The 27,481-nt window shown below is 29.9% G+C and overlaps 1 protein-coding gene across 2 annotated transcripts; it reads right to left on the bottom strand.

Moving 5' to 3' along the window:
• Positions 1–498: 498 nt before the first annotated feature.
• On the bottom strand, positions 499–7,864 carry LOC114400787 (probable LRR receptor-like serine/threonine-protein kinase At1g67720). 2 transcript variants are annotated; one of them, XM_028363423.1, is made up of 16 exons: positions 7,785–7,864; positions 7,575–7,692; positions 6,362–6,893; positions 5,603–6,108; positions 5,338–5,470; positions 5,103–5,174; positions 4,941–5,009; positions 4,790–4,861; positions 4,511–4,579; positions 3,687–3,841; positions 3,366–3,604; positions 2,116–2,242; positions 1,978–2,046; positions 1,663–1,849; positions 1,386–1,521; positions 499–1,108 (listed from the first exon to the last, which is right to left on the bottom strand). In XM_028363423.1, exons 2-16 carry the CDS (start codon positions 7,666–7,668, stop codon positions 773–775), a joined length of 2,796 nt encoding a protein of 931 aa, XP_028219224.1. In that variant the 5' UTR covers positions 7,669–7,692; positions 7,785–7,864; the 3' UTR covers positions 499–772. The 2 variants fall into 2 exon arrangements, with proteins under 2 accessions (XP_028219224.1, XP_028219223.1); XM_028363422.1 differs by lacking the exon at positions 7,785–7,864 and having other exon boundaries at positions 7,575–7,778.
• Between the last annotated feature and the right edge of the window lie 19,617 nt (positions 7,865–27,481).

The following is a 27,481-nucleotide window of genomic DNA, read 5'->3' as shown; positions in this document are numbered from 1 at the left end:
CTGTAACAGATTTAAAGCTAGAAAACTAACATAAACTAAAACATTAAAAATTGCTCGTATAAGTATTAAAATGTAGAGTTTTAAGGACTAAAACAAAAGATTGGCACACATATAGGGACTAAAGATTAATTAAACCTACTAAAAAAAGGTGTGCAAAAATTATTTTCTACTCTTTAGATTGTTTTGGGCCGACAATGAGGCTAGGCCCGAAGTTAAAATCAGCCTGCTCCAATTCATGATCAGGATCATTGGTTTAGTAAGACTTCTTTCAGTAGGAAATAATTATTGTTGCAAATTTTGTTAATACAAAACTCATATACGAATGACATGGGATAATCACTTTCTCTAATTTAATCCGTCTATGAACTTAAAAGATTGTCCAATGAAAAAGTAAACAAATAAAATTCGTGCAAGTTTGTACTAAAATTTTTGTAACAAATAGTAATGTTGTTCTACCTCAATCACTACTACTTCCCCTCCACGGTTTTAGAATTTTAGTATCATGCTATGAAACAAAAAATCAATAATTATTCAAAATTGACATCCTGCCATGGCAATTCAATGTATACAATGTATCAGTGCTTGCAAAGGCAGAACGCATTAACTCCAAATACATACATATATACTGTTCATTTGTTTGGGAGGGGAACCAATCATTAAACCACATATGAACAAGGCCTCCTCCACATACAAAAGAAGTAATGAGAGAAAAAAATAAAATCAGAGGAAGAAAAAAAAGAGAGAAAATTTTGCTTTTGTTTACAAGAGATATCTATCTTGCTGTAGGCTGTGCAATTGATTCATCAATTGACAGGTAACTCTCAGCTCCACCTAGATCCATTGACCCCATGTTCATGGAAGAATGAAAAGAATTTTTTGACATATCATCTGAGTTGCCTTCTCTTAATGCTTCTGCCTGTCTCTCAATAGATATTGCATCTTGGATCTCCTTTAGAGCTTCTGAAATTGATGGTCGCATATGTCCGTGGGGCTGAACACACATCAATGCTTTCTCTGCTATTTTCCACATCGATTGAAGGTCATAGTCATTCCGCAACAAGGGATCGATAATACCTTGTATATCTCCACTCTCAATGTGTAATTTTGCCTATGAAAAACATCGATGCAGGCAACCAAAATTTAGTTTTAGATAATTTAACATATATAGTTTAAAAATATTGCTAGGTTAATTTTAGAAAAGAAGCATATAGCTTGCCAATTTCATAAATTTACACATGCATTCTTGTGCATGTTAAATGTTAATATGACTTACTTTTTTCAGTCTTGCAAATTAAATACTATACAAATCATTTGAGGGGAAAAAAACTAAGATGGCTTTCTTTATACTCTTAAAAAATTTATGTTGCAGAGAAATCAAAACTTACCCATTGAACTATGTTTCGGCAATTTACACCGAAGCTTTCATTTGATATTGCTTCTTGACCAGATATGAGTTCAAGAAGAATTACACCAAAACTATAAACATCACTCTTGTCGGTCAGCTGCTGGGAAATATAGTACCTGTCAAGAAAAGATTTCAAGGACAAATTTGAGGTTACTGAGGCAAAGGCGATTTGAGCTTAGTCATCCAACTAAGATCAAGGCACAAAAACATTGTTTGCTTAAACACATAAATTCACTAAAATTAGATAAAGGCCTTACTCAGGATCCAGATATCCTACTGTTCCTCGAACTATACTTGAAACATGGGAAACTCCATCAACAGCAAGTTTTGAAAGACCAAAATCTGAGACCTTGGCTCTCATGTGCTTGTCGAGAAGAATATTGCTGCTTTTTAAGTCTCTGTGGATAACGACAGGAACACAACCCGTGTGAAGATATTCAATCCCTGAACAAGCATGCGAATATATTATAGTGTGATTGATCATAAGAGAAGGGACATTCAATCAGAAAATTAGAGAAAAAATAATTATATATTCTTAAATGCATTAGCTTAATAATTCAAAAATCATAAACCTTTGGCAGCATCTTCTGCAATCTCAAGGCGCTTAATCCAATTGATACTCCGTCCATGCACTAATGGGCCTACAAGAAGTTTGACATAATTATGAACATATGGATTTCTGCTCCTTGATTCAAATCATGCAGGCTTACCATAAAGATGTTCCTTTAGAGTGCCATTATGCATGAACTCATAAACAAGCATACTATTCTCTTCATCTCGACAATAACCAAGCAGCTGCACCAAATTTCTGTGGTGTATTCTTGAAAGAAGAGTAACCTGGATCAAAGAAAAACATCAATTCAATTACAATAGAATTTAGTAAGAAAATTGCAACTATTTTATCTACTTTATGCTTTATTTAGAAACAAAAGAGGGCAGGCAAAAAAATAGAAAGAAATGGTAAATGATGAGAAAACTGCAAACCTATAAATTCACCTGTGAAATAATTATCTAAAAATATCACAAACTCATTTTTTATTTTCTCTCAACTCTTTCTCTTTTTTGGAGAGGTAGTATTTTATGGAACTAATGCAAAATGCCACCCCCATTTCGTTTGATCTCATTTTCTTATCTTTTCAAACAATGTAATCAGACTTTCAACCTAAATTTTATTCCTCCTTTGTCAATTCCTTTCCTCCCATCATCCCAAACAAGCTCGGAGAGGCCATTCTAAATTCATTGGTGATTGATAGGTTTAAGAAGAAAACTTGAAGTTTAACTGCAGAATAGATTGTGGATACCAAATAACTTAATGGTACCACTTTGTTCTAGTCCATAAGCCAAAGCTCTGTAATGCAGATCTAAGTTTAGAATAGTGCACTAGAAATGTTTGGTAATGATGTCTATCCTCCAGTTTGTGTCAATAATTGACCTGTAAAATAAAGGTTTCTGGAAGACAGATGGGTTATTTTAAAGTTCTCTGCACAATTTCAGTCATTATAAATTTACTCATGCAACATTGTAAAACATGTTTCCACTTTGGGACAACAGTTGAACTTAGATGATAAATACCCAAAAAATATGCTACAATTTTCTGCAAGGGCAACTTTCTGTCCTGTTCAAGAACATGGTTTTACTCAAGGTTTTTATTTATTTTTAAATAAGCTGTTTTAAGATGATTAGTGTATGAGTAATGGCCAGAGTATATTCATTCATTTGTTCTTTTAAATTAGATTAAAAACATTTTTGCCAATTAGCCACAACCTACTTTTATTTCTCAAGGGATTGCTGCAAGAAATTTCCGTTGGTCCATGCATTATTTCAATTATTGACAAATATGTTTTACATCCATGAAACAAAGCAAAATCTCAAAGATCATAAAAAGAAAATGCCACACGCAAAATAATAAGTTACAGTGCAATGCTGGAATACTTCGAGAGGTTTATTAAATGCAGGTTACCTCGTTTGAGAACTCTCGCTTGCCTTGATAGGAATTACTGGTTAAAACTTTAACTGCTATCTCTTTTCCATCTTTTAGCTTCCCATAGTATACAACTCCAAAACCACCAGAACCAATTTTTTTCTCAAAGTTATTTGTAGCATTTTCAATTTCAGAATAACTGAAGCAGTGAGCAGCTTCTGCAGGATCATCGCTCTTCCAAGAAGCCAGCCTTTGTGTAGGGAGAGAATCAATGCAGCCTATAAAAGTGTAAACATATAAACCATGTTTTATCATCTCAAATATCTAACAGACACGATAAATAACTGTTTAGAATTCTACCTTGCTCATGATATCTTCTCTTCCCTTTATGCATATATAAGCAAGATATAATAGTAGCCAAAAGTAGAACAGAAGCTCCAACTGATGAACCAATGATAACATACATGTGTCCCTTTATTCTACTTTCTCTGTGAAGATTTATATTTCCAGAGTAGCTGTTCAGAAAAAAGAGTAGTGGTTATCACATAAATATGGTGAAGAGATAATTAGAAAATTTGCAACAAAAGAATAAACAATGATTTACAAGAAATATATTTTCAACTAGATTTGAAGTAATTTCATTCTGAGAGAAAAAAATTCAAGCATACTAAAGTAGCATCCAATATTACTAAGAAGATTAGCTCATAGATACTAAATGTTTATCTAAGCAATATGACATTCAGCTGAAAGTCCAAAAGATTAAACGAGAATCATCTAAAAGAAAGAGACAAGGATAAATATGAAAGAACAAAATACAGGAAGAGTAGGGGAAGAAAGTATGATTGGATATTAGCCCATTGACATGAAACTTTCTTTTAAAACACACACACACACACACTCTAGGCCTTTCTCCTAAATAATCTTCACCTTAATGGATCAAACTTGGCTTGTTACTTTTTCTAGTTACATAGCAGCCAAATTTGTTTCATGTTGTTACAGATATCAACACTAAGCATGAACCAGGAAAAGATTATAACATCTAGAAGAAAATAGTTAACAAGATAGAAATGTTTATCAATTATCCTCTAAGATGAGACCTGCCAATACTTTCCTCCATTTTCTATTATAGTAATGTTGCATGGTCCCAACTTATGCTTAAGATACAATGTTGAAACTGTACTCACTTCAAAACCAAATCTTTGCTTAGAAGTTCTGATGGTATTGTTCCAGATAACATATTATTTTGCACATACCTGCAAATATCATAAGCATTGCATAATTATCTCAAAATAAAGCAAAAAGTATAAATCATAATAACTTAAGTATTATTTTAAACATGACTACAGTCACCAGGGTCATCAACAGAGGTATATATTCTATTTAAGATCATAACTGGATGTATCAGAAGTATAAATGTTTCCAATTTGATAAAACGACTGATATATAAGTTTTAGAAGGCTTACAGTTCCCTCAAGCTAGGAAGGTTTGTCAAAGAGGTTGGGAGCACACCTGTCAATTGATTGTTTTCAAGATGACTGCAAAGGAAAAAATTGCACTTAGGTAACTATTACATACACCATAACATGACAAGCGGAAGAAATTATCAGGGATTACATGATCTTTAAGTCCATGCATCCAGTAAAATCTGGAAATGGACCGGTCAACATATTTCCATCAAGCCATCTGCATTAAAGGATTAAATCATATAATGGATCAAACATGAAACATTGACAGCTAAGTACCAAAAATATTATAAATTAAGATGATGAAACTTACAGTTCAACCAAACCAACCAATTTGGTGATATCCAAAGGAATATTTCCAGTTAAGTTTTTATTGGATAACAAGCTGTCACCACCATGAAAACAAATTAACTATAAGATCACTTGCACTTCTCTATCAAGTTTTAAAACATATATAAACTGAACTTATCCTTTCTCTTTTCCTTTTTGGGCTAGAGAAGGAAACCATACATAAGCAAGACTATAACCTAAAAAAAATTAACCTTTACATTGAAACTATTCTTGGCTGTGGATCAGAGTTACATCGAACCCATGACCATGGAACAGGCAGACATGGATCACCACCTTCTTGGAGCCAGTCTGCTGCAGAGTAGTGTGAAAGTATATTGGAAATTGTTGCTCCTACAAAAAATCCCATTCACATAGTACATAAATTAATCCACATGGTACAACAAATTTTCTAAATAGTTATTCTACATTGTTGCGAGTTAGTTAAAAAAACACACACATGTAGTTTCTTATTAAAGAACTAACCATCTAGAGAGCCATCATTTTTCTCCAAATACATATTTATCTCCATGGCATTTAGGAGAGGTCCCCTAGAAGAATCATATGTCTTGCCAAATCTAAAAGAGAGCACAAAGGGTAAAGATATATTGGTAAATCCTGGTTCATAGAGGCGATATTTCCCTTGAGCATTTTCTTCAATATTTACAACAGCCTTGCTAATATCTGGCTGACCCGGAAGTACTAGCCTGAATTTTCTAGACTCATCGGGATCCAAATCTTCAATCTCTGCAAAATAGGTGAATGCCCAACCAGTACCCGGAAAACCATCCAAGTTCAACCGGTAAGTTAGAGATCCATTAGTACCCACTACAGCTGTTTGCATCACTTTCACTGGAGGCATTTCATCTCTGTTGACATCAATTGGTACTGTTGTAGAAATTTTCTCAGTTCCAGCAGCAACATCAACAAGATAATTAGCTTTCTTCACAGAATCTGACTCCCAAATTCTATCAAAAGGGTCATCAGGATACCTGAAATGACAAAGTTGTGAAGTTCTGAAACGAAAGGAAAGTTCTATGATTTTACCTAGTCGGCTAGTCAAGAGGGATATCAATATGTAAGGGACGTGTACATGTTTAACAATATGGTTTGTTGACCCTGTAATACTCTTACATACTCAATCCATCAAAATTAATCCATATCCACACACTTATAAAAAATTCTTTCAAATGTTAATGAGTAGGAGAACAGATTATGAAGCAACATATAGAATGACTTAAGTACCTAATTGGAGCATCACTCTCTGCACCAAAATTTATCCTTGCAGAGACACTAAGGTAGAAGTGTTGCTCAAATTGTGTATAGTAAACCGAACCGTTGAACTGCCGAAGTTCTAGTGTAGATATAAATGGTTGTCCTGTTGTTGCATTCGATAAGCATACACTTACTGTAGGACTCGAAGCCAAAAATATAAGCTCTCGCATTTCTATGCTATTAGCATCAGATATAACGATAGTAGACCAATGCGTAGCCCCAACAGAAATGTCAAATTTCGGATAAACATTGTTATTGTCAAAGTTCCCGTATAAGAAGCTTGCCCTCAATAGGTATCTCGTCCTGCTAACAACTTCAAGAGTGTAGCAGTATTTCCTGGAATCAGCGGGAAAGTGTCGAAGTGTTGTGTATTGCTTCCGTGTCTCGTTTGCAACTGATATAGTGCTTATTTGTCCATACGTAAGCTTATCATCAGGAGTCCAATGAAGACCAAGTTCATCAGTAAATTTTTCTGTACCTCCACAGTCCAAACTTACAAAACCTGCTTAAAATGACATATTTTGTAATTCATAGCAGCCTAAATAAATAGAATTAATTCCAAACTCTACCAAAAATATTGCAGACAAAGTCCAGGAGATTAACCATCATAAAAGTTTTCTAAACAGAAACAAACAAAGCTTCATATAAAGATTCATTAACCATTATAAAACTCGATCTTAACCGATGATCTCATATCCAACCGAACCAGTATGAATCAATTTATCAACTGTCATCGAGGCTTAGATCTTAGTATTTTTTTTTTCCTATTCTGTTTATTGTTAATGTATACACTGCGCAAAAGCATCAATAATCACCGCTATCTCTCTAAAACAGGATGGTAAATAGTAAATAAATTTATTTTGCTCCATAGGATCCAAAGTATAAACCAGAAAGACATTAATTTTTTTAGAGAAATATTGATAAAAGCAACTGCTAAGGAGTTCTCAGAATTCAGATTTTCATCCAAAGAAGAACACCTTCGGGCACAGCACAGACGCGGAGAAAAATAAGGAAGAAAATAAAAAGCAGAAATATTAACAAACCGATAAGCAGAGGCAGAGAACTACAACAACTGCTAAAACAAGACGTCATTTGCAGAGTAAATAAAAGTGGTGGAGCTGGAAAAGATTTGGTGTTGAGAAAAGACAAGAAGAGAATTGAATGAAGAAAGAAAGAAAGATACCTTGCATGATCTGAGCAGAGGAAAAAGAAGGTGAGTGGAGTAGGAGTGAGAGGGAGAGTGCAAACTTGAAGGAGGAGAGGAAGATACTCTCCATTTTTTTCTAGGGTGTGTGGCTTTGCTAAAATGAAACCATAGAAATGTGAGAAACCAATACAGAAAGTGAACTACTCTCTCAGTTTGTTTCTAGGCAGAAGAAGAAGAAGAACATACCAGAATAGAAGTTGGTATCGCTTTTCGCTGTTAGTCGCATTCTACTACACTAAAATTAAATAATAGATGTTGATTCTTCATAGTGTACAGATGAAAAGAAAGTGTTTTTCTAAATTGGTTAAGAATTTTTTTTATAAAAAATATTTATTATCAAAATCATAGATAAATGTTAAAAAAATCATAAATAATTTTATATATTTCAATAAAATAATTTTTTTAATTTTTTAACTAAAATTCTTTGGACATTTGTTAAAAAGAAAATAGATATTGATAACAAGAAAAACTCTTCCATGCCCTTTGGGCATTCGCAATGTACAGCCCGAAAAGTGAGAGATATTTAAAAAAATCATTTATTTTAAAAAATTGGTGTGTCATGCATTTAAAAGACTAAAATATTTTACCAATAAATACCAAAAAAAGAAAATCAATACCAATAACGACAAAAAAAAACTTGTATAGATATTACATTTATTTTTTTATTTAAAGGGTTTGGATAAATAAAAATTTGTTCAGAATCTCATATTAATATTATGATGATAATGTTTTTAGAATGGTAACTTCAGAGAAGTTTTATTTAGTTAATGCCCTCCATCATCTGTGGATTAATAATTTAATATCACAGTTTTATTTGTGAAGATTTTTGGTCATAGACAAAAAAATTATTAAAAGAAAAAGATAACTTGCAAATTTTATAACTTATAATAATATTATTTAATCAATTATTACATTATTTTCCATGCACAATAAATTATTAAAAAATTCATCATTAGTTTTTTATCGTAAATAAATTTTAATTTGGAATCTTTGTTAATGTTTTGTCTATGAAGGTAATAGTTAAGAGTTTCAATTTTCATTAAAAAAAATGAAATTAAATTTTAGTATATTTTCATTTCATAAAAGAATGTATTATTTATTTTGGTCAACCAAAAACTATATAATACTTTGTTTTCTTTTGTAAGTTTAAAGTACATTCCGCGAGTATTCTAAATTTCTAGTATAATGATTTATGAAAGAGAATTTGGGAATTGGGATAGTGGTACTCTGGTGGTAGTAGCGTTAGCACGGATAGGGATAACAGGTTTCACTTTTCAGTGTCGTATTTGTGCTTAGTGGTGCGTGGGTCCCACAGCTTGACGACAGAGTGTCATATGAGGACCCATGTCGTATGATGAAGTGCGAGACTAGCCTAAGTCAAGAAGATCGCATGAGTCGTTTACACTGTCACATGATCGTGTTTTTTTTTTTTTACATGGACTTTACCCTTTCTTATTCAATATTTACTCTTTTTCTCTTTTAATTTTTTTCTCGATTCTTTAATGAGGATTTCATTGCACTATTTTGATAGTAATGTATCTCCCTTATAGAGGAGCTAAATAATTCATCCTATGTTTGTTTTTGAAAAAAATTAAGTTAAATAAAACAAAATGTAGAAGAAAAAAAATTCTTCATTTTATCTTTCATTTAGTATAAGTGTATGAATATCGAGTGTGTGGAAAATTAGCGTGAAATTTTTTCAATTTAATTAAAAATTTCATATTCAAAATTTGGATATATAATTACATTAAATATTCAAAGATTTTTTTTATCATTTATGATGATTATATTCGGAGTAAAATTATTTCTAATAAAAAATAATATAATTTAGAAAAAAAATAATTAAGTGTATGACATTTCTTTTTACAGCACAATAAGTGTATGGTAATAAGTGTTTTTGTGTGTAACTACGTAAAAAAACATCTAGTCAAGTTAGGGACTTTATGTAAAAAAAACAATTCTTTGTTTTTATTTTTATTTTTTTCCCCTCTTTTTTTCACGGAGTTCATGATTTTTTCATTCTTATTTTTATATAAAAATGGAAATGTTTTTACACATTTTTTTTATATCTTTTTATTCACTCTTCTACTCATTTAAATAAGGTGAACTGAAGAATTTTGTTTTCATTATGTCTTATTTTTATTGGTCTAAACAATATATTGTTTTTTATTCCTATTTTTTATGTCGAAACAAAAAGCTTAGGTAGTGAAAAAATAAATTCAAATGGTATCTTCCCATAAGGCACTAATAATTAATAAGGTTTTAATATTACTATTTTCTTATATATATATAAAGTTAAATAAAATAAATTATTTACTTTATTATTATGACAAATTATAATGTTTAATTGGAAAGGCGCGGTACTTACATTTCATATTCAACTTGTTAATTAAATAAAGTAACTGATAATAAATTATAAAGTTTAGAGTTATATAAGAGATACTGAGGGGCCAAAGCCCGCCACACAAATGATACCAGTTTTTCTAATATCATACTAATTATTAATATGAGTTTGTAAAAAAATAAAAATACTGTAATAAGGCATGGTATTCTCTTATTTTATTTACATTTACCACCAGTACACTACAGTCACAATATGTTAAATAATGTTTTATATTTTTGCTCCTTAGTCCTTAATTACAACGTGGGATAACCCATGAGTAACCACTTGACATATAGTTATCATAATTCATAGGCCTCCCAAAGTCCAAACTTTGTGATAGAACCACAGAAGTGAAAAAGAAAAGCCATAAGTTGAAAGAGAAAGTGGGTCATTTTGGTGTTGCCCGAATCTACATCTCGATCCTGTGAGTCTCTGACACTTTTAATGTTGATTTATGGAAGGTCCAGCGACCAATATCACTCAATTTGATCATTTCAATGTCATCATCATAAGAGGATGGAAGAACAATATCCAAGTGTCAAAATAAAATGTTGAACTAGTTGCCAACATGAAATGAACTAAATAAATTGATGGGTGAAGTATATATTATGTTATGTCTACCTGAGTTCTTACTATTATAATTTTGATTAATTGGTCTTTTTCGTTTTTTAATCTTTTAGCTATATTGATTTGTCTTTTTTATTTTAATAGCAATTTGGGTTCCTTTTAATTTTTTATTCACACTTTTACTTTTAGTCTCCATATTTTTTTCCTATGATTTTAGTTCTTAAATGTTAGAAAATTCATTATTTATTCCCATAACCAACTTTGCTTACGTTGATTGTTTGACTTAATAATTGACTATTGATATGTCAGTATTCTAATAATGTGTAAATTAACATTTAATAATTAAAATTAATTAATTAAAATATAAAAAAGAAAAGAAATAAATTTACGTAAAATTGTGGATTGGAAAATTTTTGTAGATTTTTTAAAATCTGATAATATAAATTGTAAAAGAAAAAAAATCAAAATTCCAAATAAGAAATTAAAGAATGATAAAAAAAAAACTATTTATATATAATTAAATATATATTTTTAATTTCTCATAACAGTCTCAGTCTCAGACTCTCACTCCATACTCCTATTTATCACGTATAAGGTTTAATAATACTGATCACTATAATTCATAGGTTGAGGTGGATTACTGAATAGTACCAAATTTTGAGCATTTTTCAAATGCATGTTGTTACTCAAAAGTTAATTAACTTAAGCCTTAACACATGTTATATTGACGGATTTAATTTATCTAAAGTGGACAATTCACTTTAAAAATCAATAATTAATATTATTATAATATTTCTATGATTAATTATATATACACATAATATTAATAATTGTTTTTCTTATTAACAACTAAAGTTAATTACTTTATTTTATAAAATAAATTAGTCACTTTTAAAGTATCCGGATGTAAAATTGTGAATCCCACATAAATAAAGTGCATTGAAGTATTGATTGCAAATCATAATGTTACCGGTACGGGCATTAGGAATAGTGGAAGACATTTGATTACTTTGAATGCTCGCACCTCGAGGACAAGTTTGGCCAGAACTATTTTTCCAAGGTCCAAGTAAATTGGACAAGTTTGATCCACAATTGCTTAAAAATATTTTTATTTTCCTCTATTAAATTTGAACAACTTTTTTCTCATGTCACTTTCTCATAATTGTTAAAATATATTCTTTATATGTCACCTGCCACATAAGAGGAATCCACAACTAAATCTGAAAATATAAGATTGATGGAATAATTAAAAAGGAAAAAATAATAATAAATTTGATTTTTCGTATTAATAAATTAATTATTAACATTTGGATAAAAAAAAAAACACTAAACCCATACAATTTATTTCCATGTTATGTTAACATCAATGCATCAAACATGCTTTGAAAATAAACTTAACCCTTAAGTCACAGAAAGCCAAAGTGGACAATAATTTTGAAACATATCTAAAAGTATTTGACTTCCATTGCAGTATTATACTTTTCATTGTCAAAATGAATCAATTAACAAAGTTTTATAAACAAACAGCATACGTTATATTGTATGTTTCTTAATTTACACGCTGACATTATAATAAAGAAAAAAGATTCAATGGCAAATGGATGGTTTGCACAATTGCATCTTGCAAGTTTACGTGACGAACAGAAGGAAGATGCGGGGAATGAAACAAAATGGTCACTAAAATTTAAAGATCCCCACATACCTTAATTCTATCGTGTTTAGTCACTTTGGTTGGTGACTTTCTGAAAAGCACGATCGATCCATTTTCTTCTTTTATTGACAAAACTAAGAACAATTGAATTTGATATATGAGCACGGCCTTTAGCTTTCAAAAAGATGACAGAATTATAATGGTTTTCAGTGGCCTTCACCTTTTCCACTTTTGCTTTTGGACTTTCGATGGAATCAAAAACATATTAGAGGCACGTATTTTTTTTTATTTCTAAAATACTAGCTGGTCGCTTTTGCGTTTTCCTTTTGGTTTAGGATTTCAAATGGTAATTCCAACGAATATTATTACTATATATTTTGGTCAAATGTGATTTTATTTTTGATAAATGTGATTAAATATCGCTTTTATTGTTTGATTTTTTTTATTGATTTTGTTTTTTTTAATTAAAATTTAATAAATGAATTTTACATTTTTTACCGCTACTTACTAATGATATAAAATGCATGCTAGACAAGACACATTATACGTTATATCAGGATAGTTACTAATTGGTATGACTAGATGGCTGCATCACTATTACGTAAAGACATGATTTTTTAAAAAAGTTATTAAGAAATTGATAAATAAAATTAAATGACTAAAAATAAATTTAATCATATCTACAAGAATTAATAATATGCTTAAATTTTACAAGAATTAAAAAAATATTTAAATTGATATCTTTAATAATAATTAAAATTCCTTAAAATTAAGTAAGTATAGAGAGAAACCTTTTTTAATTTTAATTTTTAAACGTTTTTACTAACTATTTTTCTTAAAGACAATTGTCAAAGAATAAATAAAATAATTGTTGCCAACCAATTAAATTGTACCAGTTTAGTTTCACCTAATCTTTAACCAACATAAAGCAACACCTTCAACTGGTGTCGCTGGTCGCTGCCATTGGATTCTTATGATAAAAGTCAGGGGCTTTAACCATTTTTATTGGTCAAACAATTATGTTCCCTTTTTTTTTACAGAATTATGTTCCCTTTTTAAATTTATAAAATCTGATTCATATATTGTATCAGTTTACTTCCACGTAACTTTTAACCAACACAAAGTAACAGCTTGAAGCATTTCAATTGGTCCTTCATTAATCAATTCCCCACTGCCATTGGATTCTTATGATAAAAGGTAGGGGCTTTAACAAAAAAAAATTGGTCAAACAAATTTGTTCCCTTTTTAATTTTATAAAATCTTATTTATGTTCTTATCTCCTTATTCAAAAACACATGTTTGCGGAATTGCGGTGTTATTTAAAAAAAAAAAATCGACACTTCAATTGTTGGAAGTGTAAATTTATTTATGGCAATATTTTGTCAATTGATACTCTTATATGGTTCGAACTTGGAGTCTTATTTTGTTTGTAGTTGTTGGAAAATGGAGGGGTACTAGGGAGATCTCCAACCCAAGACTTAAAACTCAAAGGTATGAAGTTTAATACCAATTGTTGGTAGGGTGTTGGTGAGTCAATTTTGATCAAATTTAGGATTTAATTTAATCAAATTTGATCGATTTGGTTTAGTTTAGTTTTCAATTTTTTTTTTGAAACTCAACCTAATTCAATCCATTCATAAACGGTTCGGTTCAGTTGAGGTCAATGAGTTACTTATTTAAATTTTTTTTTTCTTAGAACTACTACTTTATATCATGATTCATCCAAATATTAATAAAATTAACATAATATTATCAAATATTTAAAAATAATAAAATTGATTCATTTAATGTCATCAACATAATATTCTAAAATAAACTAATACAAACTAAAATAAAATATTCTTTAATGAGATCTACTACAATAATCTAAATCACAATTATTGTCTACAAACTAATTTATTGTAATAAGTTTTGTTGTAATAAGATTTGTTGCATATAGATTTGCTGAATAAAATATGATTCAGAAAAAAAAAATATTTAAAAAAGATGAAACAAATAATAATGTATATAAAAGTAATATAAGAAGGTCTGATACTAGGAATTCTAACACGTACAGTTCTAATACTTGGAGTCTCAATATTAACAGTATTTAAAGTCTAAAAATTTTGGTCAATTTGATTCGATCTTAATCAGATTTATAAATCTAAATCCGTAATTCAACCCATACATGAAAGGTTTTGATCGGTTTAATTTGGTTTTGACCCAAATACATAAACGACCTAACCCAAATTGTTCGAATCAATTTGGGTCAATTCGAATTTGCGGGTGACCCGTAAACACCCCTAATTGTTGGTGAATTGAAGGGTAAAATATTAGAGATATCTTCACCAATGAATCATAAATACATTATATAAGTGAACTTAACATTACCTTAAATTTAAAATCTTAAAAAATCAGGTTTGTTGTCTTTCTCACTTGCTTAACTTGTTCATTTTTCTTCAAAATAAGATTTCACCTTCACACTTAATTCCAATAGTTTTGATTCAATTTAAGGGAGATTATTGATATGTTGGAGATTTTCAAGTTTTCTTGTGAAAGTACAAAAACATAAATAATGAGAAAAATAAGAAGAAAAATGTACTTTCACAATATCTTAAATTTATCTTTGTTATAAATACAAAATTTAAGTGTAACAAAGATAAATAGCAAAAAAAAAATGGAACTGAAAATATTTTGAAAAAAGCAACTAAATATGATGTACAAAGTAAAATGATATATGTTTTATAATTATTGATAAGGGTCTAAAAATGTAATTTATGAAAAAAAATAAACATGACATTTAACTAGACTATTTGATGATGTGAAAAGTAATTAGACTATCATCACTGTTACACCACCAGTTAACTTAGTGACTAAAAGTTTAAAAACTTTCATTGATTAAAAGTTAAATTAGTGACTAAAAACATAAATCCAAAAAAATAGTAAACCCAACAAAATATATAAAACTAATGTTATCCAGGTCTTCCCTAATGAAAAAATAGTCTTTCTTTTTTTGCATTTCTTTCTTTGCACCTTGTTTTCTTTTCTTTTTCTTTTTCTCATTTACATATAAGTTCTTTCCCCCCTATTTTTTTCTGTTTCATTTTTTTCCAAGGATATTTCACATATGCCTTAATAACAGAATGTTGAGTTGTTCTTACAGGGAAATCTGCTCGGTGCTCAGACTTATCATGTTTCACTTTATTTCTTAGTGTTCTAATTGATCATCTTGTGTGATTTTGTCGACTTTTTTCTTCCTTTTTAGATAATGCATCTTTGTCAACCGCATAATTCTACACCTTGAAGTATGGCTTTTGTTTTATTTGCGGTGGTGAATGGTGGTAACTGATAAGGGAGAAACCTAACTTCTGTTTCTCATAAGGATGTGTAGTTTTACCTGGTGAAGTTTTGATGCCAAATATCTCCAAATTAATAAAATGTGATAGAAGGACACACTAGGTTCAGGACTTCAGGTTTGATGTTCTGTCCTTTGAACATGAAAAATTTCCTGTTTTCTTCAAGGGGTGAATTCTGTAAACATGTTGTACCCTCCGGTCCCCATTGGGTTGAGTCCATTGGATTAAGTCATTTGGACGAGTTCAATGGATTAACAACTTAATATTTTAGACTTTTCATATTTCATAATTGGGCCTGAGAGACCGTGTCCTGTCTGATTTTCATTGGGTCGAGCCCAATTAACTGAGTCATTGGTCGAGTCCCAATAAGCAATCACATCTAGCCCACTAGGCATTGGGCCGATCATTACAAATGTATGTTATCTTATCACCATATCTTATCATGTATTAAACATATCTTAATTACATTTGAGCATATCTTTTCCCAGTTATATCTTATCTCTGTGATTTATGGAGATAATATAATTAGAGAACTTTATACAAATCATGTCTCACCTAAGAGTAAAGGTAGAATACATTTTTATACTCTAGAGTAGGAGGTCTCTAATATAAGGAGAAATCCTATTACGCAACACATGTATTACTTCAGAATTATATTTCAGAATGTGTTTGAACTAACAACATATTTATTTTATTTATCATTTATGATTTTGCTGTGGTGGTAAGATATTTTTTGTCAACAATTTAAGTTTCAAGCTACTGTGCATTGCCTCTATTTCTTCACTACCTGTTTTCTTTAAATATTTTCAGATGTCAGAGCAATTCCATCAGGACTTATTGATAAGCTTCTTATGAATTTGTATGACGTCAACCGACTAACATAGAAGAAATCTAGCAATGAGTCTCTAATTGCACGACTTTCCTGTAATGTTAAGGCTGAAACTGATTCACTGATTGTTTACAACTGTTCCACGAAAGAAAGAAAATTGTATGAACCCATGCATTGACCACTTGTAGGAAGGTTGTGCAGAAATAGCTGAAGGTTGTAACTCCTTTTTTTCTTGTGTCTCATGTTCCACTGCAATATACTAAAGCATCCATCTATCAGCAAATCGGGCTAAGTTTCTGCACAAGTGTGGTTGGTTAAATTACACTCCATATAATGGTGGATGCTTTTTGCTTCCTTCTATGATGCTTTCCCGCTTGAATGAAATCATATTTTTTGACCTCAAAATAAAGTTGCACATGACTGAACAGTTCTTGATCATCTCTTGATTTATTAGTAAATTGTTTTACTTGTATTTTCCAAATTTCTTCTACTAAAAATCATTTAGAATGTTAATGCAAGTATGCAACTATGGTGTTTTATATATATGAACTCATATGCTTTAACTGTTACCAATGTCTTTGCAAATATTGATTTTACTATGACATCAGTTTCCATCAACTGCAACAATACAAGTCATATGGCAGTGGCCAAAACTGCACATCTTGGCTGCCAAGTGGATAGTGAATGACAACCAATTGGTTCAGTAAATAGCTATAAAAAATAGAATATTTGGCTGTTTTATTTTCTAAAAAAGTTCAATCTACTAAAAAACTTTAATCTACTAATTTTTCATTTAATTTTTATTAATAAATACTTGTAAACAATAATATTTTAAACATGTAAGATTTTTGACACCCGTGTAACACGAGTCAGTATTACTGGTTTGGATGTTAAAGGAGTAGAGTCCAACAAAATATTGTATCAGTGCTGCAAATAATTTGCATTGGTGTTTAGGGAATGTTATGCCTCGCCCACAAGATGATCCTAGAAATATGTTGTGAGCCTCCGAACTAGTTTAAAAAATTTCTTTAGATGTATGTTCAATTTAAATCACTTTCTTTGGCAAACTCGTTCGTTCCAAGGTTATGTGTTCTTGCAGTTTTCTGATTTGTTCACTAGATATGTATCCTTTTAGGTATTAGGCAGTGAGCTAACATTTATTAACCTCGAGTGTTTATTTTATCGAGACAGAAAATTGAGAACAAGATGAAGGGATCTTGTTGAGGTAATCAGGTTGTGAGTTCTAAAGTAACTCCTGCAGTAACCTAGTGGCACGTAACTATGGTGGTGATCCAGCACTAGTTTTATGTTGTGACTTTCTGAATGATGAAATTTTAGGTATTCTGTAATAAGGTTATGCGTGTGTGCACTTCCTCCAAAAACAAGTCTATCATATTCTGAAAATTGGCCAATAGAAAAATTGTTATCTAACGTTCCACAGGTTCTTGTGCTTGTAGTTGCTAGCACTGAAAGGTCTGTTCTTGATATGGGAAGATCAGGGGAAGTTGAAAATAGTTCTGAAATGCATTTTGGTGGTGTGTTCGTACCTCCAATGTTGAACAAGCTAGCATTACATTGATGGAAATTCTCAAACATTGGACTCAAATGTTGCCGAAGTTGTTGTGGAGAAACTTCCTTCCGCTGCACTGTCTAACTGTGAAACTTCTCTAGGAGCCTTTACGGGCAATAATCAAGATATGGTAGCACCTATTGTGAGCACTAGCTTGCCAAAACTCTCCAAGCCACACTAATGACACTATGATTTCAATATTAACAAAACGGTTGGACCTAATTCAAATTAGGATGTTCTGGACTAATGTGCACAGTTATCATCTATTAGCAAGTGTGACCTTGAAGGTTCTTATTCTATTCCTGATTGAGACATTACAGTTTATTCATAACTCAGTAAATTCACTATGGCATTCTGGATTTCTGGTTATCCTTTGCCTCTTAAGTTTCTGTAATGCTATTTTCTCTTCCATTTTTCTCCCTTTCTTCAAATGGTTGAACATAGAGAAACATGGTATTTGTGCACTTCTACTTAATGAATGGCTCTTTGCTGGTTCCTTCAATTCGATCTTTAAGTAGTAGTGTCTAGTAATGCCCGCTTCATTAGTTGACTTTCCGTTTAATAACCCCCCCTTTTTTGGTTATTTTTATCATTCATGTATGTATTTGTATGATCACTTGGACTATGTTGTTGGTCTGGTCATCCATTTTAGTCCAACATTCTTACATCTCAAGCCCCCTTCCCTTCCATTAAATGAAAACAATTAAATCTTATAGTATGCCACTCTTTCATTGCTGTTGTTTTTATTGACAATGGGTACAAGTTTGGTGAAACTGATGTTTATGCCGAAGCCCTCCAGGATTTTCAATATCCAGCAGAATACTTCCCTTTTTTTAAGAGACCATAGGAATCTTCTACGAGAGCCAATGCTACTCGAACTGAGTGTTGCACACAATAAAGCTCTACCATAGTTACGTATTCAAGATTCAAACTTGAAACTAATGTCAAGCTGAAAAATCTTATGCCTGTTGATCCGTGATGGTTCTTGGCTTTGTGTGGGATCGAGTGAAGAACATGTGAAAGCATTATTTAAAATAACGTTTAATTTGGTCTGCCTCAATGGTTTAAACTTTAATGTTTTATTCTACGTCATTTTTTTTTTATTTCCTTGTGTTCCCCTTTCTAACTTCCTCAACTTCATTGTACTTCTCATAATATTGTTTTTGTCCAGTGAAACATTTGCAACCAAAGAATGCCCCTCCTGAAAATATTGGCAGGAGCAGGATAAGAAATGTTCAATTTAATGATCTCGAAATATTAAGTTGGTAAGGGGGATGCTGGTAGATAGGCTAGATAATGCTTTTTTGACATGAGATGAACTTTACTTCCTCAACTAACATTGCATAATATTGTTTTTCCTCAGTGAAACATTTGCAACCAAAGAATATCCCTCCTGGAAATATTGGCACTTTGCCAGGATAGTATATGTTCAAATTAATGATCTTGCAATTTTGGAAGTTAGTAAGGAGATGCTGCCATGCTGGTATAGAAAGACTAATGCTTCTTTTGACATGGGAGGAACTTTCCTTCCTCAATTTAGTCCTGGCGAAGATGGTGTGGCATAGAAAAACTGTTAATGCAATAATCCATAACTTAGGTTTGTTGATCAATTTCAACCTAACAATCCATTAGCTTACGAACAATTACATTCCCCACAGTTCAGTCGTAATGTTTTAACATTAAATAGTCAGTGGGGTGTTTGGCATGATGCCAAGAACTAAAGTGGCCGGCCTGTGTGCCAAATATTATTGAATAATGAGAGAAAGGAATTTAACAATTTCATGCAATAGTTCTGAGAAGAGAAATATTATTTGACCAACAAATTTGACAAAAAAATTTACAATTAAGAGAGAAGTTTGAGACGTACGAGTCATTATATTGATCGCGCACGGCCATTGACAATTTCTGAAATGTCATGATTCCTTGATTGTTTTTTTATGGGGAGGGATTGAGAGTTGTTTTTGAATTAAGGAACAAGGCTACCTTTTAAGTTCGTTGCAATCAAATGGACCATGGAACTTCACCGGCAAGAGCTGGAATCAGCTGGCAAATGATCTGAGAGGTGTGGGAACTAGTTTGGTCTTGGTGCTATGCATTTAACATATATGCCAGAGTGGGGCAGGACCAATAGTAAGGCCCAAACTCCTGTATTCATATTTTTTGAATTCTAAGATTCTTTCTTAACAATTCAGGGAACTTGGTACACAGTAGGGGTGTTCATAAACTCCCCAATCCAATGTGGATAAAAAAAAAACAGATTCAAAAGAACTGAAGATCGAATAAATAAAAAATTAAACGGATTAAAAACAATTTTTTTATTGGATCGGATTTGATTTTTTATTTAATTTTAAAAATTGATTCAAACAAAAACTTGTATATATATTCATAAATTTATAGTATCACTTATTTCTATTTTCATTTTTTAATATATTTATAAAATTATCATATAGGTTATATCTATTTATGAAAAATATAATTAATTAATTAAAGATATTTTTACTAATTATTTGAGTTAAAATGTGTATATATTCATTATTAATTATATAATCACATATAAATAAAATATTTGATATTTTAAATTAATTTTTATTATATATCTTATTTTTTATTTAGTATTTTTAAAAAAATTAAAAATAAGATTAATACCAAAAATGGATCCTATCCAAAATATTTTAGATTGGATCAGATCATATTGGATTAAAAATTTAAATTAAATCCCTTAAATAATCAATAACAAAACTGAAATAATTGATTGGATCCAATGATTTTTCTCTTCAAAATCAATCAAATTCAATCCACAACACCCCTCAAACGTGGGCTCATTTTCTACTATCGTGACCCTGGTATTCTTTATCCGCTAGCCGGATTTTCAGGTAATATGAGCATGTAAGAGTATCTCTAATGTTAATATCAACAATCTAATTTATGTATTTCTAACTTTAAGCAATTTAAATAATTTTCTTTTAAATGGGTATTTTTATTAACAAGTTATTTAATTCATAAATATTCTATTATTTTTCTCTTATATTTAATATAAAATCAAATAATTAATGAGTAATAATTTTCTTTAATTTTAAGCAACTCAAAATTAGATATAATATAAAAAAATAATAACATTTTTTTGTTAAACAACGCATTGAGCAACGTAGATGCTCTAATGTAACTAATTGAGAAGGGTTCAAAACTTGAAATTAATTACACCCGAAAAAAACAGAGAAGGGCTGAAAAGCGTTCGAGAATAACGAATGTATGTTTATAATTTTATCATTTTATGTTTATCTATTTTTTTTAGTAATATTAAGATGTGCTGACAATTTTTTTTATAAATTTATTTAACTCGTTAAATAAATAATCCATAATGATATTTTTGGAGAAAAATAAAAACTTAATTCTAAAAACTATATATATGTGTGTGTGATCATTATTTTTTAGGAGAATAAATCTTATATATAGTATGTTTAATTTATTTTATCAGTTCAAATCAATTGTCTTGAGTTATATAATTAATCTATAACGCTGGCTTTGGTGATCCTCTTGGGGACTCTACTAATGGATGTATTTGCGGGTTTCATGGAAATATTGGAGTAACTGATAACATTTGTACGCAGAGCTACTCACTTTGGTTACTAAGGGGCATCAAATTGTCACAGATATAACTTTGTCTTTATGGTTTGAATCGTTTAATTGCTTGAAATTGGACTGTTTCTGCGTTCTATAGAGCACACTTTGCGTGAGGGTAACAATTGTGCTGATTTTGTTTTTGGCAAGGTTAGGTGTTGCTTCGAGTGACAGATTTGCAAGCTGCTTCACTCTCCTCCCCAGGTGGATGCTATGGGTGTATAGCTCATTAAATTACATAATTATAGTTTTTTTATTATTAATTATCTGCTTTTCATTTTACCAGAAAAAATATAAGTGTGCTTAGGTTAGTTTATTTTATATTAAAATGTCTATAATTAAATTTAATCTTAGGATAAAATTTTGAAAAATATATATGGGAAAAATTCATCCTATTATAGTTTTACGCCTAATGTTTATATAAGAGAGGAAATATTCGATTTGATCTACTAGTTAATCTTTACTAATTATATACAAAATTATTTGATTTTGAAAATCTTATATTTGAAACGTGTTTAACAATTAAACTTTTATACACAAGATTTATATATATATATATATATATATATATATTATTTAAGTATTTTTATGGTAGTCATTTTTTTTATTTATGGCATGTAATCACATCAAAGTGGATTGTAGAAATATAAGATGAGTTGGATCGGAGGAGGAAAAAATAAAATATCAAGTATTCAATCATTCCCCTAACAAAATTAAGAGTATTTTTTACTAACAAATCCATTAAAATTTCTCTTCTATTTTTTTTAATAATATTCCACATTTTCCTAAAATGACACATCATATTTCTTTTACTTTAAAAATCCAACCAAAAAAACTTACTAAAATTTCTTAAAATAACCCCACAATATATTTTTAAAGTCACATCGATCTCTTCATGTATTTAATAAAATATAATGCAAATTAAAGGGAAATTATACACCAAAGTAATTTTTTAAATGGGACCTATCAAGTTGCTCTCCAATAGAAAGAGAAACTACACCGATTTTTTTTACTAATGTGGGCGTCAAAAGTAGCAACTTCCGTTGGATTTGCTCTAACAATAAAAAAAATATATTAAAGTGCATTATACACCAAAGTAATCATAGATAGTAAAAAAAAAATCATAAATAGATAGATACGTGTATATTAAAAGGGAAATTTTGTACAAATTTGTTCAAGAAATTTTATGAAAATAGTTTTAGATAATTATTAAAGAATTATATTTAAATTTAAAGACATATTTTTTCAAAAGTACTGTAAAAACATAAATTATTGTTTACATATTAACAAATTTTGTTGTTATATATATAAATTGAGTTTAATAGTTACGTATTATGTCCTCTAATTATAATTTATTTTTAATATGATTTTTAAAATAATTATTATAATAATTTAATAAATTATTATATATAATAAATTGTGATTGAATCATCTTATAAATTTTTTTATTAGAAGTATATTAGTCTTTTTCTCATATAAATTACATAAAAATGTAAAAGTTATTCTAAAGTACTAAGTTATTGGAAAATCTTATATAATAGTTTGGTAAGAAGAAAGTAGGGTTAACGGTAAGTCCTGGGTAAGTCTCAGCATTTCCGAACACATTTTGCTTTTGATAGCAAAACACGACGAAAAATGGCTAAACCTAAACCATGTAAAAGAATGTAGTATGGATTTGCGTGGTGCGAAAGCAGCGTCCTTTGGTATGCTTATTATGCTGGGTGCTGTGCGATATACATGGCAGCAGACAAAACCTGCTTCCTGAAGCCACACTTGTGTACGTACTGAGCAAGGTTGAACGTAATGGTTTGGCTTGGTTCACTGGTTCTGCCCCTCAAATTAAATCAAATAAATAAGTACAAGTAGCACGTAACGTTTAACTTCAAGAAGGGAATCGTGCGAGTTTACTTCAACATTATCAAGTTACTGAATTCTAATTTTCTCCCAAATTGTTTTTAAAATGATAGATATGGACACCGCCATCTATTTTAGCAGATATTTTAAGAGAGAGAAATAAATAAAAGAGATAAAAGTGTGATAAATATATAGTATAATGTATCAAAAAGAGACAAAGAAAAATGACGAGGTCTATGTTGATTTAAATATGTTTTTGATTTAGGGTAAGTTGGTATATTTTTCAATTTTGATTATTGTAAATTTTTTTGTTTATTTTTAATTCTTATAAATTATAAGTTTATGCTTTTTTAATTTTGGTTTTAATAAAGTATTTTGTTATTTTTAATCTAGTAAGTTTGTATTTTTTTTATTTTAATTTATGCACATGCAAGTTTATGTGAATTATAAATAAATATATAAATAAATTAAAATTCAAAAATATAAATTTATAAGGACTATAAATAAATAAAAAAATTACAAGAACTAAAATTAAAAAAAATATCAACTTATCAAAACAAAAATTAAAAAATAAACTTAGAGACATTTGAAATTAAAAAAAAATCTAATAGAAAAAAACATATCTTGTTAGAATGTCTAAAACATATTACTACTTTCAAATTCTGTTGTATGGTCAAACTTCTGTCTTCCACACAGCCTTAGAAATTTAGAAAAGAGGAAAAAAAACACTTGTTTTATGCTTCAATACTAGCTAGGACATAACTAATATTTAAAATTTACGGTGTAATTAACAGTCTTAAGAGATCTAATTTTTAGGTAATTAAGAGTAACAAAACACAAAGCCAATGCTTAAAAGTATACTAGCTACGATGTAAAGCCCAATGGTTAACCGTAGGAATCACGTTCTAGCTTGAACAAAGGCAAAACGCTTCTAATTCTAACAACTCTCTCACGGCAGAACAATATGCCTAAGTTGAACGTGGAAGATAAGTTTATGGATATTGCAGTAAGTCAGTAACTAGGCATGGTTGTAGCACCATATTGGTGATTGAATTTTGACAATTCAATGGCCATGTTTGGCTTGAAAGGGAGAGAGAGAGGAGAAGAGAAGCTCACAGAGAAATAGTAGAAGGCAAAAGGGGAGATGTTTCCAAATGACATGACATCACATGCAAGGTGTGTCCTACATATCCAACAACAACGCATTTCGACACGACAGGGATGGAACCCCCCAACCTTAACCCCTTCAATGTCTTTCCTATGTGTATTCTACCATAAGGCTGCAAAAGAATTGAGGGCTAGCTATTGTTTTGGAAAAGGACTTAATTGAATTTTAAAGCTTTCGTTTTACCTATGATACGGTGGTTTAATTTGGTTGGACATTTGAATGTTCACCGCATCTGCATGCTTTGCTGTGTTTGGAATAGTTGTTTGTAGCATATATATATACACACTGATTCATTCTTCCCTGAATACTGAATACAACCTGAGCCGCAAGGTGCGGTACTAATCATATAGAAGTTTTAGATTTGTTTCCTTTTGAGTTTTGATGTTTCAGTTACTAGCAATGGACTTGGAATCTAGGACTTTATTTGTGGGAAATATACACATATGAAGACACCTTGATATTTGTTTCATTATGATTTGGTTAAATTATTCACTTAGTTTTAATACTTGCTTTTTAAGTTTTAGTTTTAATATGAAAAAGTTGTAAATTTTATTGACAAGAAAAGGTGATCTAATTGGTAAACATCATACTCATATCTATCTATAAAAAGATGAGTTCAAATCTCCTCACACATGACCTAACCTAAACTTTGTCAAAAGAAACCTAAAATTATTCTCTACACATGTATAAAAATTAAAATTTGATTACTGGAGATTTTTGTTTCAGTATAAAATCATTACAAAATTTTTCTAATGGCAATAAAATGCTACAAAGATTTGTGTATACGGACTAAAATTCACAGTTTTCTCATATAAGATAGAGGAAACTTAAAATGAGGACAATAACTGTAGATACCAAACGAATAGTTTAACATGTTGAAATGTGTTTCCCCTAGCTAAGTCCAACGTCCAAGTGTGTGTTTGGTTGTCGGTCCAACTTGTTATCATACAAATTTCGAGATAAATTTAACGGCCCGATGTAAAACTGCAAAAGAAAAGGTTTAGACACTTAATTTTGTCAACGTGTTTGCAAACACATGAATGCACAAACATACTCCAAAATGGTGAAGAATTTTGAGTGTCCATTTTACAGCAGTCACAGGATTTGGGATTTCTTTTTGTGCCCTCCCGAAATTGAGAAAGGATCAAGATTGCATCCTTTCACGTTGAAATTACATAGAATTAGTTATGTTAAATTTTTGTATATAATATCTTTCTATAGATATTAATTAAATAGGATTTTGTGAGAAAATGTAAATATTAATGAAGAGCAATAGACACAAAGTTAATATGATCGAATCATGTAAAATTTGAATATGAAAAACTAGCTAGAGAAGTATTAAACCGTTCATGAGATTACATGTAACCAATGCCGTCTTCAAATAAGAAAAAAGTTACAACTATTTTTGCTATTTCTATGGTTGTAAAATGTACGTGGTTCAATCATAATAAACGAGAGAGAACGATTTATTTATTTTTTGATTAAGAGAACGAATTTATTTTCTCTGCTAAAAACTACAAAAATAATTTTTTGAGATGGGTTGGTAACTACTTACTATTCGTGTAATGTAACTATCAGAACAGGTCGCTTTCAATGCATGTTAAGGATTGGTTGTCTCCCAATTCTAATGTAATAATGAAGGCCAATAATGCCCAACTAATATATATATATATCCGTACAAAAATTATTTTATATAAAAGGTGATTAAAAGATAAATTTTGACTGTATAATTATATATAAATTTAATATTACTTTTTTTAAAAGTTATATATAGAAAACATTTTAATTAGTTGAAAATGTAAAAATCTCATAATCATAATGTATGAAAATTAAATTTTATTGATATGTGCGTGTGAGAGATAGAAAGCATCAACATATAGCAAACTACATTTACTGTAATCAATAACTTTGTATAAAATTTATTTCTCCATTTATATAATTAACCATTAAATTATAGTTATAATATGTTATTTAATTATTCATGCCAAATTTTATAAAAAAAATAATGTTAATGAAAAAATAGAATTATTCTTAATTTTATATATTTTATATTAATTTTATGTATATGAACGAGGTATTAAATAATTATAAGTTAATCTAGAATTCTACAAAAATAATTTCTACAATAAAAACGTTTAATTCAATGATGAATTTAAATAAAATTAATCAATATAAATTATTAAAAGTGTATAGATAGTTATAACCACTCATTAACAAAGATTGAGTCTACCGGTATAAAAACAAATTAAGATTGAGTTTACTGAAAAGGACGTAATGTGATGAATCAATATTTAAATTTTTACCAAACGAGGTATATATATTTAATACAAATATTATTTTGCACACAATTATCTTTAAAAGAAAATAGTTGTAAGAAATTAAAATAATAAATATAACTCATATCGGATCCATATAATTTATTTCTTATGTGAATGGGATGAGATGTCTTGTCAAAGTAACTGACTGAATTAAGATGGCTTCATTAGTGTGTATTAGGAGTGTGAAGCATAAAGCGTCAGAACGGTAAAACTTACTATCTAGGATAAAAATCACCTAGTAGGGGCCAACTTAGGATAGGTATAATAACCTAGTTTTTGAGCTCATTAGCTACTGTTGAATACATTAAAATCTCACATTTCTTCTGTTTTACTACTGAATGGACAAAACACAGTAATCATAAGCTTAGTGAATGGACTTTTCATAGGAAACAAATTTTAAAGGGCACACTCATTCTCCTTAGGTTTATGATTTACTTATTTATTTTAATTCAAATCCTCTGAATCAACTGTTACGTCCACCGCGCGTGCCCTAAACAACCATCCCTAGACCCAAGTTGTAGATTATGAATAAATATTGGTCCATATTCATAATTCATACCATATCAATTAAACTTAACCTGGAATTATTT

The sequence above is a fragment of the Glycine soja genome, chromosome 19, assembly GCF_004193775.1.
Source record: "Glycine soja cultivar W05 chromosome 19, ASM419377v2, whole genome shotgun sequence".
NCBI lineage: Eukaryota > Viridiplantae > Streptophyta > Magnoliopsida > Fabales > Fabaceae > Glycine > Glycine soja.
Note: the sequence above shows the minus strand (reverse complement) of the source record. Positions and strands in the feature narration are given on the sequence as shown.